Raw genomic sequence first — 20782 nt, forward strand, 5'->3', positions numbered from 1 at the left:
CGGGCCGTTTTTCTTTCTGCTTATGAAAAAGGAACAACGCAACGAACATCTGGACGTGTAGGAGCGCAGAGGAGGCTGTCGAGATGACTCGAGGTGTGGCCTTTCACGATAAGATCAGAAGTTCAGTCAGGAAGACGTGACTCAACCTGCAACATCAGTACCTCAAACCGCCCACAGTGTCTGACTGACTGCTGATTTCAGAGGCGGCTCAAACATTTTGACAAAATAAGAGCATAAGGCTCGTAGAAGGTCACGCGCAAATCCTCTCCTTAATCCGTCCTGCTGCTTTCCACCTGCAGAACATCCCTCGTCCTCCTCTCCAGACTGTGTAACACCCAGCTCCTCTCCTCCTCCTCCTCCTCCTCCTCCTCCTCTTCCTCCTCTGCTGCTCCCTTCATTAACTCCTTTTTCTTCCACATGGCCTCCTCCTCTCTGCCCGACGATTCTGCTGAAACCCTCAAGTTCCTTTATTCATCCTCGTGGAGAATAAATAAAGGAAATCACACACAACCTGGATCAACCTGATACCTCGCAGCACCTTCACCATCTCTCATGTATGTAACGCCGTCAGCCGAGCCAGACCTCTTGGTTCTGACACAGTTAGACGGCGGTTATGTTTCACCCATATCTGTTTGTTCGTTTGTTGGTTTGTCGGCAGGATTACACAAAAACTACTGAACAGATTTCCACCAAACTTGGATGGAGGATGGTGCTCGGCCTGGAATAGACCCTTTGACTTTCTGACTTAACTCTAAGTGAGTACAGTCTGATGTGGATAAAGGAAAACGTTTAAAATCAAAAAAGCTCATTCTGAAGATTAGAGGAGACGCCAAGCAAGATTATATAATTTAAGTACTAATATTATAGCAGCCTGTGAGTATCATACAACATGCACATAATAATGAACAGTGGTCTCTGGCACCACCAGATATTCCCGAGATGAAAGTCACCTCATATAAATTAATGTCAACATGATATGACACGTACTGTAGAGATGTCATTACGGTGCGTACGGTACACATATTAATCTCAATGTGTCCCTGGTGCGCAGAAACGTAAAACGCACTTCATTTCCTATACATCTTTCACAATAAAGGTCCTCCGTTATTTAGTTATTTAAAAGCTTTTATTATGAAGCAGCAGAGTCAGGAAATGTTGGGTTTTGAAAGTGAAAACGTGATGAAAAAAGTGAAATAAAACAGATAGCTGCTCACTGATGTTATTACTGACAGGAGACATTTTCCACCTGCTTCAGGTCAGTCACCACCGCCCCCATGGCCCTCACCCCCATCCTGATTTAGCGTTTGAGAAACTGGTTCTCCAACACAGCGAAGTAAAGAAAATCCCTGCAAGCGTCGACCCTCAGCAGTGTGCGTTCACAACGAACAGATCCACAGAGGACGACGTATCCACTGCCCTCCACTCAGTCACTTCCTCTGAAGAAGTTTTCCCGCCTCTGTTGTTCTGTTAGTGTCTCCCAACATCGACTGAAGTTGCAGGAAACATCGGCCTGACTGCAGCGTGTCGACTTTGACCAATAAAAACAACTTGGAGGTTGGAGAAGTTCACAAAATGCTGAAAAAAAAGAAAAGAGGATTTGACATTTTACAAAGCGAAATGTCACTCGCCGGTTATCAGGTTATTTGCGAGCACACAAAGTGACTCAATATTTGCTTTATTTAGTTGCCTGTGTGTCCTCTCTGCTCTCCTCTTGAACTTTATTTCCTTTCTTCTCCACTCAGATTGCTTCATCTTCCCTCCTCTTCTCCTCTCAGTACGTCTCCATCCGTCACATTTAAGTGAAGCTTTTATTTAATTCCCTCTCTGCTATCACTGTGGCAAATTGGCTCATGTTTGTGTTATCAGGCTCTTTCCTCTACCTCATAAATCTCACGCTGTCTCTGTTTCCTCTCCTCTCTTATTTTCCAGGGAAGACTAATGTCATACGAGAGGAATCTGAAAACTCCTCCTGCTGAACTCATCTGTTGCTTTCTCATTTCATTTCTTCTTATCTCCTCTTCCTTCGTTCTCCTTCATGTTTTTTTCATATTCCCCCTCACTTTTCTCCTCGTCTCCTCTTTCCTGTCGTTAAAACGTCGAGATGTCTTTTTCGTGTTTATTTCTCTGGTTCCACATCGATGAAAAAAAGGCAAATTCACATTTTTTGGGGGACAGTGAATTAAATTTAATAGCCAAAGAAATGTTTTAGTGTTATTTTGTTTGGTCTGATTATTCCAAACACATTCAAAAATAAATCTTGGTGCAAATTGGATTTTTACGAGGGACCCTGACTCGAGCCGCTGCATCGTTATTCACTTTTAAGTTTTTCCCTTCACAGTTTTTTATAATGTTTAGAAATATAAGCATGCGGCATAAAATGATATGCTTCTGTTAAATAATCCGTGTGTTGTATATTTTTGGAGAAAAAGATTTAAAACAAGCTGAAACTTGAATTAATGACCAAAGTCAACCTGAGGACAGCAGACAGACACACACACACACACACCGTAAGTATTCACATACACACCTCTACACATCGATGATCACCACACACACACACACACACACACACACACACACACACACACACACACATACAACCTTGGGAGCCTCCGCCTGCCACGGCAACCTTCCAGCGGGCGGATTAAGCCGAACAGACAGCGAGCCAGGGTTGTAATTAGTGTGTGTGTGTGAGCGCTAACCAGACACACCTGTCCCCAGTCGGTTACTGGTCGCTCCAACCAGACTATGACTAATGCCAGCGTCTCACACACACACACACACACACACACACACACACACACACACACACACACACACACACACACACACACACACAGGCCCCTCAGCTGTATCTGCTGCCTGGAGATCAGTTTTGGCTGCAGATCCATAAAAAGATCAGCCTGAAAGTGTCGCCGTCATTTATTTCCATTTGCTTTCATCTTGATTCTGAATGTGACCCGTTCAAAGCTCGCAGGAAAATCCGGCCGGCGGGATGTTCAGCAGCGGATCCAAAAAAAATATATATCCTGGAGAAGAAAATCAGACAAGAAGAAAGTTTCTCAAACAAAGATTAGTTTAGTTTAATGTAGGTTAAACGGATTTAAATGGATTTCAGTGTAAACTGCAGCTTAACAAAAATACAATCCATCGTCATCGACATAAAAGTATCAGTGATCTCTGTAAAAATAATATGACCACGTTGCAACTTTATGTTTGTTTAGTTGTCACAGTGCTGTGCATACACTCTGCTTAGGTTTACGCATTAAAAACCACTCGGTTAGGGATGGAAAGGATCGTGGTTATATCGTGGTATGTCGACAAGTCTCCATTAAAACATCCAGTGTTGTGAAACTCGAGCTGCAAACTGGTTCTTAATAGGTTTTGGACACATTGGAGCTCAATGGCACGGAGGAAGAAGGTCAGGCTTTCGATCCGCTGACAAAACGTATTCATAGATTCGTTCCATTGTTGGTTTTTTGAAGGTGCATTTATTGGATTTGATGACAATAAGAAAAATAAAGTATTCAAATCAGTTTCCGCTATTTTCTGTGTTTGGTAAAAGAAACAAAAAACTAAGGAAAAAGTCTAGACTGCAGATTGAAGATGGAAGAAACAGATTGCACAACACACCAGAGAAATAACCTACAGGAAGCAAATGACTTTGGAGGACTTAAAAAGTCACATGTCCTGATTATCTGGCATCAAGCAGCCACCGTTGTCATCTGTGTTGCCTGTTTTTTTCCACAAACATGAACAGATGAGACCAGCAAATTGTATTTGGGAAACATCACATGCAAATTAGCCTCATCCTCCTCTATTCCCTCACCAGAGACCGACCTCCAGACCTGGACGTTGCCCCAGTCTCGGTCCAATTTAGCCCCCATAAATATGGTTTCCACCATCGCCAGAGTGAGTGTGGGAAGCTTTCCTGCAGATACAGAGCAGAGAAACGTCAGCTCACAGATGATAATGTGAGATCCGTTCCAAAACACTAATAAGATTTGCTCATAAACTGAACCCAACATGTGAACTGAAGGGACGTTCAGAGCCAACTGGCGCCACCTTGGCAGCCAAAAGGATCGTCACACTGAAATCTGAGTAAATCAGATCTGTTGTTTTTGTTAAAGTCATCATGAGCCCAGTGAGGTTTTTCCTTCCATCTACTGCACAGAATCCAAATAATGTTTCTTGCATTGTGCCAAATTACATGCAGCATGAAACCAACCATCACCTCCAGCTTCACTTTTTTCCCGCCCCTCGTATCTCCGGCACTGTGTGGCCCTCACAAGCAGTAGTGGCAGCGGCGGCTTTCTCCAACGACCGTTTCTTCGAGCTCACTTCAAAAGAAAAGCCGCGGTGCTAATTACTCCCACAAGTGGAGCCCCGCTGTCGAGTACAAAGCGTGAAACGTAGATTTTCAGCTCTCTTTTCATCTGAAACTCAGAAAGTATGCTTGCTCCATCAACTCACTTGACCTCCTCCCTTGAAGTCATACTTCCCCGACATCTTTCTTTTTTTTTTTCACATCTCAGCAGGCACACCTCTGCAGGAGCTCGGCAGTGATCAGCCTCCAGCGCTATCTGCCCTGAAGATCCACCAGGACTCACTCTTTACCAGCTCTCTGATAACTGAAAAATGGAGGAACTTCTTCAAAGCCGGGCCTGGTTTGTCATGTTTATAGCATGTCAGCCTCTGTGGGCTGCTCTTAATGACTCTAGCCTTCATCCGCGGTGGTACTGTACAGAGCACCGTGTGAACTGAATGAACTTTAAGATTCAACTTCTTTTCTCCCTTTGTTTCTAGTTTCACTACTTCACAGTCTCTGTTTGACTTTGGACTAATCACCTCCGGCAGAGATAACTTCTTACCTTCTCGGCTCCTGAACTTTGGCTTTTTTTTACAGGATAAGAGAAAACTAAATATATATTTAAAAATCTCTTAAGAGAAGCAAGTTCTCAAGCTGAAGTTTTGGACATGATGTCACACATGAGGACACATTAACATCAATGTACTTGTCATGAGTAGTATAACTCAGTGTATCATGTCAGAAGGTGTTTATTGGGTTTGAGCAAATAGTCAATAATGATGTTCGGGTCGTCTCAGCTGATAAAAAAAAAAAGGTTTAATCTGAAAGATGTGGAAATGATGTGATGTGAAAAGTGTCACTGTTACTTTTATACACTCTTAAACATGAGAGTGGTTCCTGACAGATTATAAGACCTTGGGTGTCCCAAGTTCTTAACGGTTCTGAAGTGATTCTGTTGTTGAGAGCAGAAGAAAAGATAGCTCAGTAGAGTCTTGCAAGGCCCGTTTTGTGAACTTGTTTTCCTGGGTATAACCAAGTGTAAAACCCAACCGTGTCAGCTCAGTTTGCTGGTGTGTAGTCTGTCTGAGGGGTGAAACACACACACACACACACACACGTATTTGCTGTTGGTTGTGACTGCAGCTTCATGTCACAGAAAGTGTCCACGCGAAGCCAAGATGCCATTTGCTTCAGCACCAGATACAAATGTTCTTATGCCCCAAGTGAACGGTAGGCGGATGTTGATTTAGCGTTTATGTGACAGCCATCTTTGTTTTTTTGGAGCCAGAAGTGATGAAATATGGACGAGAGGGTGGAGCTGGGGAGGATATTGACTGGACCTGACCGAGAACCCGCGTACACCCCATGGGACCATAATTTACAAAAACGAACATCAAGCTGTGTTGAAGAAAACTTGAAACTAGTGTTTGGGAAACTGTTTACTAAGGTGACAAATCACTGAGGAAGTAGGGTCATTTTCTCATAAGCTTACACACAATCCGACTTCTTTCTGAAAGCAGTGGAGTCGCCCCCTGCTGGCAGCATGCAGGTTTCAGGCACTTTTGCGTTGGCCTCACTTCTCAGACCTACAGCCTGCACTTTATGATCACTCTGCTCAGAATTATTGTTATTTTTTTAATATGCAGGTTGGACCCCGGGACATTGCATCCATCTTAGCTGCTACGTACGGGACATAGCAACCCAGTCACCAGAATAAATGTTGACGATGTATGTTTCTGCAAACCACAGTTATGTTGAAGCCCCACAGTTTTTATGCCTAAACCCAATCAGAGCAGAAGTACAGCACTGTTAAAAGTTAAGTTTCAACATACCCACAGTTTGCAGAAACGTACTGTACATTGCATTGACGTATGGGTTGGAAATATCCTCGAGTACTAATCAGTATTTTTTCTTTTTTGTACGTTTGGTCTGAGAGTTTGTGTGGTCGGAGGCTCAGAGCAACCTGCGAGGCAGCAGAGTTACAACCTCCTTCACTCAGATCAAAGACGCTGCTGCTAATGAAAGAGCGACGAGGGAGCGAGCGAGAGAGACACGAGTGCTTATCAGAGAGAGCTGACAGGCAGAGAGAGGTGGACTGGAGCTCGTAAAGGAAAGAGGAAGGGAGGAGGACCCTTAAAAAGAGAGTACACGGTGGCAGAGTACCTGACCACTGCGACTGATGTAAAACTTAGGAAAACACTCAAAATGTGCAGAGAGTCGACGCAGTGTGGCCGTGACAGAAGGAGCAGACGACCCAGGGCGGCACACTGTTTTCACTTCGTCATTAAGGAGAGGTTGAGACAGAATTTTCTTTATTGTACTGTGAGAAATATAAAGATCTGAGGGAGGTTTTCTCTGAAAAAATGAATAATATATATCCTGGGTTTATCTCTTCATCTCCCCAACCCTCCCAAACTGCCTCATCTGTGCGAGGAGAAGAGTCAGTGTGCAGAATATTAACAGTAAAAAAAGTGACTGAGTGATTAAAAGTGCGTGTGTGTGTGTTGTTTTTTTTTGTCTCTTGTGCAATCATTTGATAATATGCAGCTTAGCTTTGGTAATAATGTGTCTTCAAAAAGGAAGATTTTGGCAGAAGATAAATGATTAAAGTGAGAGTTATGAGGAGAGATGAGAAATTTTGCCCCAAATCTATAAAACAGTAGAAAAAGGTCTAAATTTTGAAAGCGTTCTGTGATTAAAGGTATAAACCACTGAAAATCTACCGCTGTACTCAGGGTGGGATGCACATCTCATTTTTTAAGATGTCAGAAAGTTGGTTGAATGTAATATAATTTAATGGTTCACAGCAGGTCATATGGATAGTTTCATAGCAAAAGAGAAACTCATCAAACCCTTGATAGAAACTCTCCAATGCTCACGTCACAAAGAAGAAAGGTGAATGCAGGAGTTGTAACCAAATACAAACAAGAACAAACCAAATACAACAGAATCAAGTGCGTATGTCACAGACTCAGCTGGGACAGCGAGAATCACGTCACATCGGGCGCTCACATGCAGCTAGGACACTGTGTCAAGAGCCATATTGTCAACGCACCCGAAATGACGGACTCTGGAATATATCGTCTTTCTGTTGTATGAGAGAGAAGATGAAGGCGGACATTCAAACTATGACCAAAAACTTCAGAGATATCTATGTATCAGTGTCCAAAGCAAACTAATGGAACAGAAAACAACACAAGTTATCACGCGTCTTCTCTTTAGTGTCCAAAAACAACAAAAGAATAGGCTCGACTGAAGAGCGTTGAGGTCGAGATAAAAACAAACATTCTGCAGAGAAAGAACTGACAGCTGCTGATTCTGAGGACAGAGAGGATGGACATGCGCCTGAAACATGACACATGATTACTTACACTTAGGATAAAACACCAAAGTTGGCGGTAAAAACAGCTTAAGCTTGAAAACAAATTAAATCCCTCCTGTCCTGCAGCCTTCTCTCTGTCTATATTCCTCAGTGTCAGCCATGTTGTATGTCTGCCTGGTCACCCCGATGCATTCAGAGCTGATCATCTGAGCTGACATTTGACAATCTTAAGAGATTAAGGAGCTGTGGTGTTGTGCCCGGCGAGGTGGTTAGAGGTTTGTGTCTGCAGGCTGGAGGTCTGAGCAGAGTGTCGGGCTGCAGCTGGCATTTCATTTCAGTCAGACACCAAAAGGTTGTCGGACTTGGAGTTCAACGGTGTTGCTCCAGGCTGCAGAGAGCCGCACTTATCACACGGAGGCTTATTAAAGCCTGGACACACACACACACACACACAAACACACACATGAATAGACAAGAATGGAAAAAATCAGGGGCATACAGGGACAAAGGCAGAAGTACACACACACACAAGATCAAAATACACACTTGGACAGCTGTGTGCACCGCTGGCACATGTGCATCAGTGTTAGGGACACACACCTGCACACACTGGAGGGCAAGATAAAGTGTTATCTGTCAGTGCCTTGCTCAGGGGCAGGACTGAACTTTAACATCGATTCATTCTGAGTCATTTTCACTTCTGCTGCTCGTCTGCACTTTAAGTCTCGACGTGTCACACAAAGGCAGATGGTTTCATAACGGCGAATGTGTTTGTTGTTAGGTGTGTGAATCCTCCTCCTGTCCTACATCCCTGCGTGGTCTAAAGTCAGGAGGGCACCTTGCGGGTTAATCCACTTTCAAATCTGGCCGCTAGATCAGCCTTGTTCTTGATGATCGGCTGTCTCGCATCTGCATAGAATATAATCTGTGTTTTAAATTAAGACCACCGTGTGAAGCTAAGGCTCTGAAACACACACTTTATACACACATCTGGCATGTGAATACACACACGAGGGACACACACACATACAGGTAGCATCTGTTGTCATCTGGGAGAGCAGGAAGCATGTGATCAAAGCTGCATTTTGCCAATCAGGTTTCTCTTTGATGTGAGCTCCTTCAGGTTACAACCGGATCCCTCCGAGGGGTCCTTCAACCAGATCCTCCAGGGAAGATATGATATTTATGTTCAGACAAGATAAAAATCCAGGTCCTAGAGAAGTTGGAACGCTGCTTAAAACATAAATATAAACAATGTTTATGACCTATATGTAACGAAAACAATACAAAGACTATTTCTTTGAGATACAGACATGGGAAACCTTCTTCACCTGCTTATCACATGCAGGGTAGCTGATCTGTCACTAAGATCTGGGGGCAAACAACTCAAGGGAGAGTGCGATTTTCCGAACAGGCATTTCGAGCAGTCAAATCTGGTCCAGTGGGACAATTTCAAGCTTTTGGAGAATGGCCTGTTGGAACAATGGGCAATCCACAGAGGAGTAGTTTTTTAAATTTTGCAAAAACCCCTCAGAGGCAATCGTCCATTTTATCGTTACGTTTTAAGTTTTTTTATGTTTTAGTTTTTTTTAGGTAAAAAAATTACCCTTTTTTTTTTTTTAGCTTTAATGGCCATTATTCAAAATGAATGTGATCATATTTTTGTCATGTTTGGGTTTATGGTTAGTCATTTCCTGTTTCATTTTGCCAATTATATCCTTGTCAGGATTACTTAAGTCTTTACAGTTCATCCTGAGGGGAAAGTGAATATGAGTCTAAACTTTATGCTGCAGCAATGCACCATGTGAAAAATAATGTGTTTTTTGAAAATCAAAGTACGTAAACCTATTCTACTAGGACCCCCAAATAAAAGTGTCAACCTCATGGTAGCACTAGATGAAAAGTCAAAAGTCATTTGTTTTCATTCTCTGGGGACCATGAATGTCTGTACCACATTTAATGGCAAGCCATCTAATAGTTGTTGAGATATTTTAAGTCTGAAACAAAGTGGTGAATCTCGAAATAAGCAAGTAAAGAAATGTCATCTATTTCCGTCTTCCACCTGCTGCAGAAAAAACAATAAACACTCTAGCCATAAAGCTGGGACATTTTATTTCCTCTGTTAACTACATTAAAACACTGCCGACAACATCACACTTGTCACTGCATTCACCATCATCTCATTTCAGATTGGTTGGTTTTAAATGAATCATAGAGGCCGATGACAACTTTGGTCCTAAATTTCTGATGCAGCCTGTCTCGGGTCTCCAGAGCTGAACATCGTCAGTAGGTGATCATGTTTAACTTTTGTGATTGAGGTCCCTGTTTTTTTTTTGAGTGAAAACAGCTCTTCTTATTTGACTGGCAGTAAATGCAAATTCCAGCTTTGCCAATTCATGGCATAAATTAAGCTATTAACCTAAAGTTAGTGATATTGTTGTGATTAATGAGAAATGACAGCAGCAGACATGCATTTTAGATGATTTAAATATCTACACTTTGGAATAACATACAATCAAAAAAGGGCCATTAAGTTTTTGTAGAACAAGAAACATTCTATATTGTTGCCATAGCAACAACATGACAACAATATCCTCCTGACATATATGCCACACCCGCTTTGATCCTGCTTTGATCAGAAGATCAAAGAAGAATACATCAAAGCCCCGGTGATGTCATAAAGCCATTTAGAATGTTAAATTGTTATACATAGTAGACCTGACTTTATATTCGTCATTCGACATTCGTCGCAAAGGCAAGATGGAAGATATCCCAGAGGACCGTTCAGGAGAAAGAAGTGAGAGGAGCGACAGTTCAGAGGAGAAGAGAGGAGAGAGAAGTGAGAGGAGACAAAAAACAGGGGTCCAGCAGAGGACAAAGCCTGAAGACAACTCCGAGGAGGCTGGACCCTCAGTTGCTTTGAGCAAGGTTGAACTGAGGAAGAGGAAGATGTCTGACCTGGCAGCCGGGCTAGATAAGTGTATAGCTGACTACTCTTTACTGCTTTCTAACACTGCATTGAGCAATGTTAAGCAGAAGCTGGAGAGTCATGAGGTGGAGGGGCAAGAGGAAAGACCATTCCTCAATCAAGTCGCAGAAGGCTTAAAGAAGGAGATGCAGGATCTGCAACAGGTAGTATATGACACTGTGGAAAGATCCAAGGCTTCCCATCAACTCCAGATTAGGGAACACAAAGCAGAGACCAAGAAGATCACATCTGCCATAAAGAAGGTGGAGGATCAGCTGGAGACTGAGCGCCTCTACAGGCAGCAGAGGCGAACCTTCCTGCTGAAGGAGATTGAGAAATCCAGAGCTCAGCTGGACAAGCAGGAACACAGGAATGAAACCCTCGTGGCTGAGCCGAGCAATGCTAAGCAGAAGCGGGAGAGTCATCAGGTGGAGTGGCAAGAGGAAAAAACATGCCTCAATCAGCGCATAGAAGGCTTAAAGAAGACTGCACAGGATCTGCAACAGCAAGTAAATTACACTAAGGCTTCCCATCAACTCCAGATTAGGGAACACAAAGCAGAGACCAGGGAGATCACATCTGCCCTCAAAGAGGCAGAGGATCAGCTGAAGAGTGAGCACCTGTGCTGCACGCTGCTGGAGGAGAACAACGCTCTTATGGCTGCTTTGAATGAAGGCAGCCAACAGGTTGACAAACATCTCATGCAAAGGCAGGAGTTCGAGATTCAGAAAGACGAGATCAGCACCCTCACGGCTGCTCTGACGAAGGCTGAGCAGGAGCTGGGGGCATGTCAGGAGGAAATAACATCCCTCGGTCAGGCCAAAAGGGATCTCGAGAGAACGCTGCAGGAAAAGGAGCTGGAGTGGGAGGAGGAAGAAATCGCCATGAGGCACAAGCGGGAAGAGCTCATGAGCAAGAAGAAGAAAAAGAAGAAATGGTTCAGAAAGCTCTTCTAGTGGCCTGATCCACGCTCAGGAACTGACAGGACACTGACTCAAACACACTTACCCTGTGCTACTAGTGGTTTTCTCCGGGGTGCTCCGGTTAGCCAATTTTAATTAAAGAAGAAATTCTTTAATTAAAAAAAAAAAAAAAATGGGGTCAGATGATACAATGAGCAGGAGCTGGTGAAATGGTTCAGAAAGATCTTCTAGTGGCCTGATCCACGCTCAGGAACTGACAGGACACTGACTCAAACACACTAACCCTGTGCTACTAGTGGTTTTCTCCGGGGTGCTCCGGTTAGCCAACTTTAATTAAAGAAGAAATTCTTTAATTAAAAAAAAATGTATAAAATAAGGTCAGATGATACAATGAGCAGGAGCTGGGGAGTTGTCAGGTGAATTCTTTGATTAAAAAAAAATACATCAGATACAGTCATTTTCAGGGTCATGACTCAACTTTTCACTGGGAAAGTGAAGCTACAGTGCCTTCACCTTTCGAGTGTTCACAGATAGACCAGATAAGAAACAAATGTGCATACACACCCAGCCGTCCGAGGAGAGGGGATCTCTCTCTGAATTGCCTTTCCCGAGGTTTCTTCCCGTGTCCTTAAATGGTTGTTCTGAAGTTCACGGGGAGTTGTTCCTCGTCTTCTTAGAGAGCTTGGGGCTGGGTACCTGGTCCTGATCTGGGTCTGCAAGGCCCACCGTAACCACCATCAGCAACAAAAATAATACCATCATTAAGTCTGGGCATAACAAAAAACAACATGAAATTAAATCAAATAATAAATTAGAGCCTTAAAAAGGTTTTAAAAAAATGTAAAAAGTAATGTTTGTCAGTTGATTTTGAGAATTTAAAGTTTGTTGTAAAGCTGTAATACTTTAAGTACCTTCAGCAGATTATACCTTTACTTAAAGTTTTGAATAAAGCACTTATAAAAAGTGTTACATAGTTGTACGTATTTTTACACATATGAAGGATCTGAGTACTTCTTCCACCACTCATCTACAGTATATGGGTCAATACCACTATGAAGTGCCTTTGGTGTCCTCGTCAGAATCACTCAGTCATCATGAAAATGTAGCAGAATAATGAAACTCTGAGGTCTTATTATTAATGGCCAAACATTTACACACACATCAGCACAATGATAAGTCTCTTGAAATGTGTTGCCTTCATTTTATGTTATGTCATTTTAAAGTTTGTTTTTTTAATTGGATGTACGTGATCTTGGCATGTCCCACACACTGCTCTGCTTACCACAGTGTCTGTAATAAGTGGTTCAATGATGCTAAATCAGTTTTACATGGCTTTATTGTCCACAACAAGTTATTTGATAAAACAAGTCATTTTGATCGTGTATTTTCTATTTTCACAATCATATTGAACATTTTGCATGTGCTAGCTGCCCCTTTAAGAAACCCTCTGATGTTTTCAGTGACATGACTACCACCACTTTGTCTTTATTCACTGGAGCCTGAAACAGTGGCTAGTTGCAGAGTTAAGCATTATTACACGAGAGGGTGTGCTTTACCGTCGCTATTGTCACGACAGTGATGCCGTCAGGAACAAGGCGCTTGCATCGAGTTCCGTTAGCATCACGTTAGCATCAAGTGACAATAATGACTGTAAAGCACGACCTCTCGTGTAATAATGCGATTGTACAACAACCACCAATAAAAATAAAATATATTAGAAAAATGTATCCATAATGTGGAACAATATGTTCTCATAGTATAAGAGTTTTGCTAGTGTTTGTCCTCGTTTCAATGGAAATACGTGACGTCTGGCGTTAACTAGTCCCTGTCAGCTGAAGCCAACTTCAGCTTATGCTTTCAGAACATCGCAATTTCCCAAAACTGAATAAATACCACACATACTGTAGCAACACACAACTGCTTTGCTTGCTCAATCATGTAACTAAGGTATCCGCTGGAAAAAAACATTTTTTTCATGGACTGATATAGTTATTACGTCTGCCGACTTTACAGTAATTTTAAGCTAGTAACGTTACGGTAGCAGGTGCCGTGTCAATGATTCATCAGCACAGCTGATCTTTATCTACAATGATTAATGGTTATACTTTCATTAATCAGCAATCTGATATGCTGATAGTTTATAGGTATAAAGTTAGTTTATATGATCCATTTTTAGGCGACATTTACTACATTGTCTCTTACATCTAAATATTTATTACTTCTGCTTATTCTGCATAGGCTACAATAGCTATATTAATCTTACTGTTCTTCTACTGTACTGATATACCACAAGGTGAAAATATTAGCCAGGTAACATCCAGACTGTTAAACCACATAACACTTTTATTTTCTACTTTATTATGTACACACATCTCATTCCTGTATGCAACTTCCCTATTTTATCTTATGTCTTAGATTCTTATTTGTGGTCGTACATGTGTGTTGTCCTGGATCATATTTTATCTCATTGTTACACACCATTTAGTATCCAGTAACTCATCAAGGAGGATTTATTTGTAGAAATTGAACTGCAGACTGCCATGAAAAGAACAGTTGGTGAAACAGTTATCCATAAAGTCCATACTGGATCTCAGCCGTTTCGCAGGCGATGCTGTAGTGGTGTTTGAGGGGCTGGTCTCCGCCGGCCTGACGTTTCCACGGCTGGTGCACAGCATATTATTCCAGTTTTCTATTATCCAGAGAAGGTGCCCAGTAGCTGTGTAACGAACTCTCAGACTTGTGTCTGCTAACGGCCGTTATTTCTCTCATTTCCAGTCCGCACTCGGCCAGTTTCTGGATGGTAGTGCTCCTGACGCTGGGATTTGTGTAAATCACTGACGTGCCTGCATCTTTAGAGATGTGCGATAGCATGGAGCCTAGGTCATTTACACCCATCGGTTCCAAAGAGTGCCACACCTCCCCTAACTTTTCTCCTCTTTTTGGATGGAGGTAAAAAGCTTTAGCCTCTTTTGGGATTTTAGACAGGGACTTTTCAAACGATGAAACCGGGCACAATTCACTCCCTGGATCTTCAAACATAAACCCCTGTCTACTTTGACGATCCATGTCATGATGTTCTTTGTGGTTTTTTGTATCCTCATTGAAGGTGAGCGTCACATATTTGTTGCCTTAAGACAGAAAAAAAACAGTAATCAGACACATTTGACCACGTTTCTTCTTAACAGAGTGTTATTATTTTGAATTCATTGTGCTATTAATGGCACTTTGCAAGTCCTTTAGGCTATTTGATTAACCCACCTGTTGAATCTCGTTTTATTGCAAAAGACTGTAGTGTACGTTTTCGCAGACCCTCTTTTCCTCTCCTCCCAAAATGTAGCTGGATGTCGAACCAGACTTTGTGTACCAAGCCCTGTGTTGTGTTTGGGTTCATTGCCTCCGAGTTCCTCAATATTATAAAGTCCTCTTCGGTGATGGCGGGATGATGTTGAGTTTTGTCGTGGCCTGCTTTCCTGAGAAACTTTATGAGCCCACTAAATACATTGTTTGACGCAGTGAACTCCCTGTCTTTCATGATAGACCATGTGCGACTAAGAGGAGGGTGGTTAAAAAAGCATGTTGCTAACTGAAGGTCCACCATGTGCTCATTAAATGCCAACATTAGCCAAAAATGTCCACCCTGTCATTGTCCAACCTGTCAGCAAGCCTTCCATGACAGGGTGGACATGGTTCGTGACAGGAATGACATGAGCATAGTTTATGCCACATGCTGATAATGTTACACATATTACAACAGCTATTACACACATTTTATAACAGTATATGCTATTGTAACCGGTCTCAGCCCTGAATTGCTATATAAGGCACTGGGTGGGACAGAGACAACATCTATCGAAACCAATAATCAATAGGACAAGTGAAGACTTTTAAGTTCGCTCACTGGAGAAATGAGTGTTTAGACGCTGAGATATAAGTAGCAAAAAGCACATAAGACTCAACAACAGGTAAGTTTTAAAGAAAGCTTATTTGTGCTGTATTAGTTGCTCGAAGACATGAAATTAAGTGTAAACAGAAATACACATATAAGCAGCCATCAGCACTTTCAGTCTCCTTGAAATAAAAATCACTCACTGAGTTATATCAAATGGTCTTTATAACATTTTTAACCCTTTTTAAAGCATTTAAATGTTCATCTGATCCTGTTGGATTTTGGACCTACTTGAAGCTAATTTTTAAACCAATTTCACATCTGTTTTAACCAAATTTAATCTTATTATATGTTTTTAGATCACCCTTTAAACCTATTTTAACGCATTAAAGTTTATCATGTAAGCTAATATTAGATCTTATTCATCATTTACTGTGGTCCATTTAATGAACTAACTTTTGTGAGTTTGCAACACACCTTAAAACCTCAAATTAAAAATCACCTTTAACACTCTTCAAGTGAAACTGAACTCTTTGAATTACAGCAGCCTTTAACAGGTCAACAAAACATTTTTTCTTAAGGTTCAATGTTCAAGGCACAATCTCCTAGCTGGTGAAAAGCCGGTGGGCTGGTGTAGAAAAAACAACTTGATCCTGAACGTGGACAAAACCAAAGAGATCATTGTCGACTTCAGGAAGAAGCAGCCCAGCCACGCTCCACTTCTCATCAACAACTCGGCTGTGGAGGTGGTCAGCAGCACCAAGTTCCTGGGGGTGCACATCACAGACAACCTCACCTGGTCTGTGAACACAACGGCACTGGTCAAGAAGGATCAGCAGCGTCTGCACTTCCTGCGAAGGATGAGGAGAGCCCTCCTGCCCCCGCCCATCCTCACTACATTCTACAGGAGCACCATGGAGAGCATCCTGACCAGCTGCATCTCCATGTGGTGTGGAAGCTGCAAAGCCTCTGACTGGAGAAATGTGAGGAGAGTGGTGAGGACAGCGGAGAAGATCATTGGGACTTCTCTCCCATCCATTCAGGACTTTGCTCCCAAGTGCTGCATGTCCCGAGCTGGGAATATTATCAGAGACTCCTCCCACCCTCACCATGGACTGTTTTCCGTGCTGGCCTCTGGAAAGAGGCTCTGCAGCATTCGGCGCAGGACCACAAGGCTCTGCAGCAACTTTCCCCCCCACGTCATCAGACTGCTGAACTCCTTGTGACAATTGTCGTTTATTCTGGATACCTTGTTTCCTCAAAATATTTGCACTACCTAACTCAACAATGTCACTTTCAATAATTTGCACTTTCAGTATGTTTCTCTTTTTGATATTTATTATTTTTAATGTGGTAATTTTTTATATACGTTCATATTTTAATTCTATGCTGAGCCTCTGAAACGAAATTTCGTTCTGCGTTCACGTGTTGCTCACTGAATGACAATAAACTCTGTCTAAGTCTAAAAAAAAATCTTAATTAACCAAGACATCGTTAGGCAAAAAAGGTACGTTAGTAGTTCAAAACTAATTTGCTGTTGCAGATTAGTAGAATATTTGTGGTAGAGAGGATCTTCTTGTGACGTGGTAATTCAGTGCTGTAAAATACATATTGATTTATAAAAAAAAATGTAAAAAGTAAACAGGAGACTTACAGAAGCTTCAGTCAACATGCCTGTATGCATTCAAATGTAAACAATATGGACAGGATTCAGTATAGCTTGAGCAGGAGACCGTATAAATAATGTACAGGTACACAGCTAAAAGGTCAGGGTGAAGGTGCTCATCTGTTATTCCATGTGGGAAAAATGAACACAGTGACGAATAAAAAGTATGGAGAAACTCCTATAAATTCTTCATATGTATTCCTCACACACACACACACACACACTTGCATTTATACAAGTCTGCCTACACGTCACACTGCATCATCAAACAGTCCCAACCGGGCCACACACTTAAAAAATATTGTATCCAACATGCTGAGTCGGCTTCCCATTAGCAGATGACACATTGGCACGCAGGCAATCCGTGCAATGTCAAAACCACCCATCCTCTTACTGTAACTGCATTGCAGCAGTACGTATGGAGAGCCTGGGGAGAGGAGGATAGAGAGTAATCTCTTTTTACTACGCTCACCGCTCTCCTCCTCCTCTTCCTTCTCTCTCCATCAGCCCTGGCAGCACGGGGGACGGATGGGTGTAAAGAGGACGAGTTAGGAGATATATGAGACGTCTGCTCCGGGGAGAGACGGAGTGGAAATGGACCGACCGAAGCTGCATGAGGAGCTGATAGAGAGCGAAGAAGAGAAGGTAACACGCCGACGATCAGAGGGAGAGGTGAAGCAGAGGTGAAGAGTTAGTTCCCATGCAGAAGACAGCAACCCGATGGAAAGGAGGCATTTACTCGCACATTGTTTAAATGGTTTCATTTTAACACTGCGGTGTGTTTGTGGGAGTCTGACGTCAATCTGCGGTCAGCTGGAGGAAAGTGTGCGTTAACAACTGCGCAAGTTAAAATCATGTTGAAAAGTGTCCTTGAGCAAGACGTGAAAAGATGCACAGTGTATAAATAGGATGAAATATAAGTTCCTTTGGACGAATGGGTTATAAATAAAGAGTATCCCCAAAAATGGAACCAAAATAAGAAGTCATACAGCAAAATAAGTCGTCCTAAGAACTGAAGAGAGTACCAACAGCTCAAAAGACAGGGCGTGTGGAGAAAAATTAACAGACATCGAAAAGAGTCCGTGGAGGAATTAACTATAATGTGAGGGAAACGAGACAGAGGGCTTTATAGAGAGAAGAACGAGAGCTTCGTGAACCAGCGACACGTAAGATGGACTGATAACCATCGAGAACAGGACGGATGATTAGAAACCAGGAGAGTGAGACAGCAGATGGATGATGGACGTGGAATAACAGATGATAAAATAAGCCACAGATGGACGACAGATCCGAGTCTGAGGGACAGACAGGTGACACAAAGAGCGAGACCGATTAGATGATTTGTGAGGGACGACCTGATAAATCGAACTGAGGTAAATGGAAGTGAAGGACGGACAGGAAGCAAACAGAGTGGATGATGGAGAGATGTTTATGCAGGTCAGAGGAGCTGATGGGAAAAGTAGATGAGTGATGTTTGATGTTGTCCTGAAACAATAAGGGACCTCAGGCCTCGTGTCAGCAGACATAAATAGAGTGAAATCCACTGGTTGCATGTACGTTGTGGAGCGGCTCTGCTACGTCCGTCAACCACCACCGGCTGCGTTTTGAGTGCAGCACTGCCAGACAGCTGGAGTTGCGAGACCGAGGAGGTCCCGCGATAATTTCAGAATCGAAAATAGGTAAAAAAACATGTAAAGTAAACGTATCATGACATGTTTTGTGGAAACACTTCTTCTCCTTCACACTAACATCTTATCCCTGGGGCGGGCTTGGACAAAATGCCCCAAATTTGGCAAAATGACCCTTTTGTGTGCACAGAAAAAGTCTTCGATCTTGTGCTTCAGTTTGTGAAGAATGGGAGATTCAAATGATTTAATGAAGGTCTCCACATCTGTAGAAGTTTAACCTGTGGGGAAAAAAGGCGTTTTAAACTGTATTTTGGGGCAAAGTCACCAAACTTTTGCTGCAAGAGTTTGACTGGTGATTCTATACATTAAGTTTTTATGTCTCGATGACCGTTTAAAGTGAAGTTATGGCTCTCATTAGGTAGGGGGTCCGGTCTTGTTCGCCGATAGATGTCGCCAAGATGGCGGCTGAGCGGCAAGACTTCACATTAAAGACAAAAGCCAGACGTTAAGTGGGATTTTTGTCCAGTGGGAAACGAGTATGTGTGTGCACCTCTGCCAACAAATTGGAAACAGAAGTGAACACGAGCACCCTTAGCAAGTCGGCATGAATCACTGAGTTTTTTTCTTTCTGTTAAACTTGTTGATCATGTTGATGAGTAACTGCTGAAGGAGAAAGGTAAGAAAGAGGGAGTGAGTAAGACAGTTACTCATGCTGTAAAAGAACAAAAGAGGAATCAAGCTGCAGATATATTTTTCTGTGGAATCTCAAATCATACACCTACACGCAGGTCAGCCTGGGTACGCCTACAATCCAGAGTTAATTTTGTCACAGTGGAAACTCTTCCTGAAGGGTGTCACCCTCCAAACTGAGACACCAAACAGCTGGAGAAGGTGACATTGACTGCAGGGTGCCAGATGCAGGGAACTCTCCACATCTGTGCCGAGCTCAGTCCGGATCAACATCTTTTGTTTTAAAGCATAATGTTAAAAGAGCCAGAGCCCGAATCCAGCAGGAAATCAGAAGGTTTCTGTCACTCTGTAGCGTCCATGACATATGGACGTAGGGGAATTAAATAATGAATGAATAAAACATATGAATGCTGTTATGGTACGCTCTGCTTCATTATTTATGTGTGCTTTTATAAACTCTCATATAATCTAAGTATGCTACAGGACATTTCATTAATAATATACTGTATGCATGCAACTTCTTCATCTGCCTTGGATCCAAAACATTCATCTAAAAACACTCATGTCCTGTTCTGTTGCCCCAAATACTCACTAGAGCACCAAATGTGGATTAATCCACCGCTGAAAATAGTCCCCGATAAATGCACTTTTTCCTCATGCTAGAGTAACTTCTTGCAAAAAACTACAGAACCCAGCTGTTTAGGAATAACTGGCTCCTTTTAAAGAATAAAACTATATATTTGTGAGCTGTTTTTAATGATTTGTGTCTTCAGTAGGAACTAAAGTTTGCTCGGAGGAGCGAGTTAAGGACAATCAATCACCAACAATGATTAGCTCGGCCCAATTAAGAGGCAGCCAGGTGACACAGCTGACCCGGCGGGGCTGACATTAAACTCTGTGGGTTTTACTGGTCAGCTGCCAGCCGGGATGTTTTGAAGACGTTTTTAAAAGCTGCTCGGATAATTAAAGGTTTTTTAAAGGTGCGGACGTTTCCAAACTGGACCGGAGTCAGCGCAAGGTCAATGTTGGAGGTTTTTAATTAAAGGAAAAAAAACACGCAAATAAAGAATAAAATACCCGGAGGGAAACCGTCCGATCCGTAGATGCATCGAGTCATCTGTGAGCTTGTGACTCTAATGAGCTGAAACAGCAGTGGAAGAAGAAAAAAAAAGAGGTCAGGAGCCAAAAAACCTTGAGAGTCCTTGTGTTTTGGCAGCGTGCAGCACACACACACACACACACACACACACTGTGACACACACTTGCTTAAAAACAAACAATAAGGGTATAAAATGACACACATTACCTGAGTCTCTGTTGTGAGAGAGCGAGCTAAACACAAACTGCACTATTTCACCATTCGCTCACAGTTTTCTGACCTTTCTTCCCC

General features: G+C 42.4%; 1 protein-coding gene across 1 annotated transcript; it reads left to right on the plus strand.

Annotated features, from left to right (window-relative positions):
- The first annotated feature begins 10356 nt into the window (after nt 1-10356).
- LOC311254604 (uncharacterized protein) lies at nt 10357-12488 on the plus strand. Its single transcript, XM_084348474.1, has 2 exons — nt 10357-11734; nt 12135-12488. The coding sequence occupies exon 1, from the start codon at nt 10392-10394 to the stop codon at nt 11553-11555; it is 1164 nt and encodes a 387-aa protein (XP_084204600.1). The 5' UTR covers nt 10357-10391; the 3' UTR covers nt 11556-11734; nt 12135-12488.
- Nucleotides 12489-20782: the final 8294 nt, after the last annotated feature.

This window comes from Pagrus pagrus (assembly GCF_965226575.1).
Source record: "Pagrus pagrus genome assembly, chromosome: 3".
Taxonomy (NCBI): Eukaryota; Metazoa; Chordata; class Actinopteri; order Spariformes; family Sparidae; genus Pagrus; species Pagrus pagrus.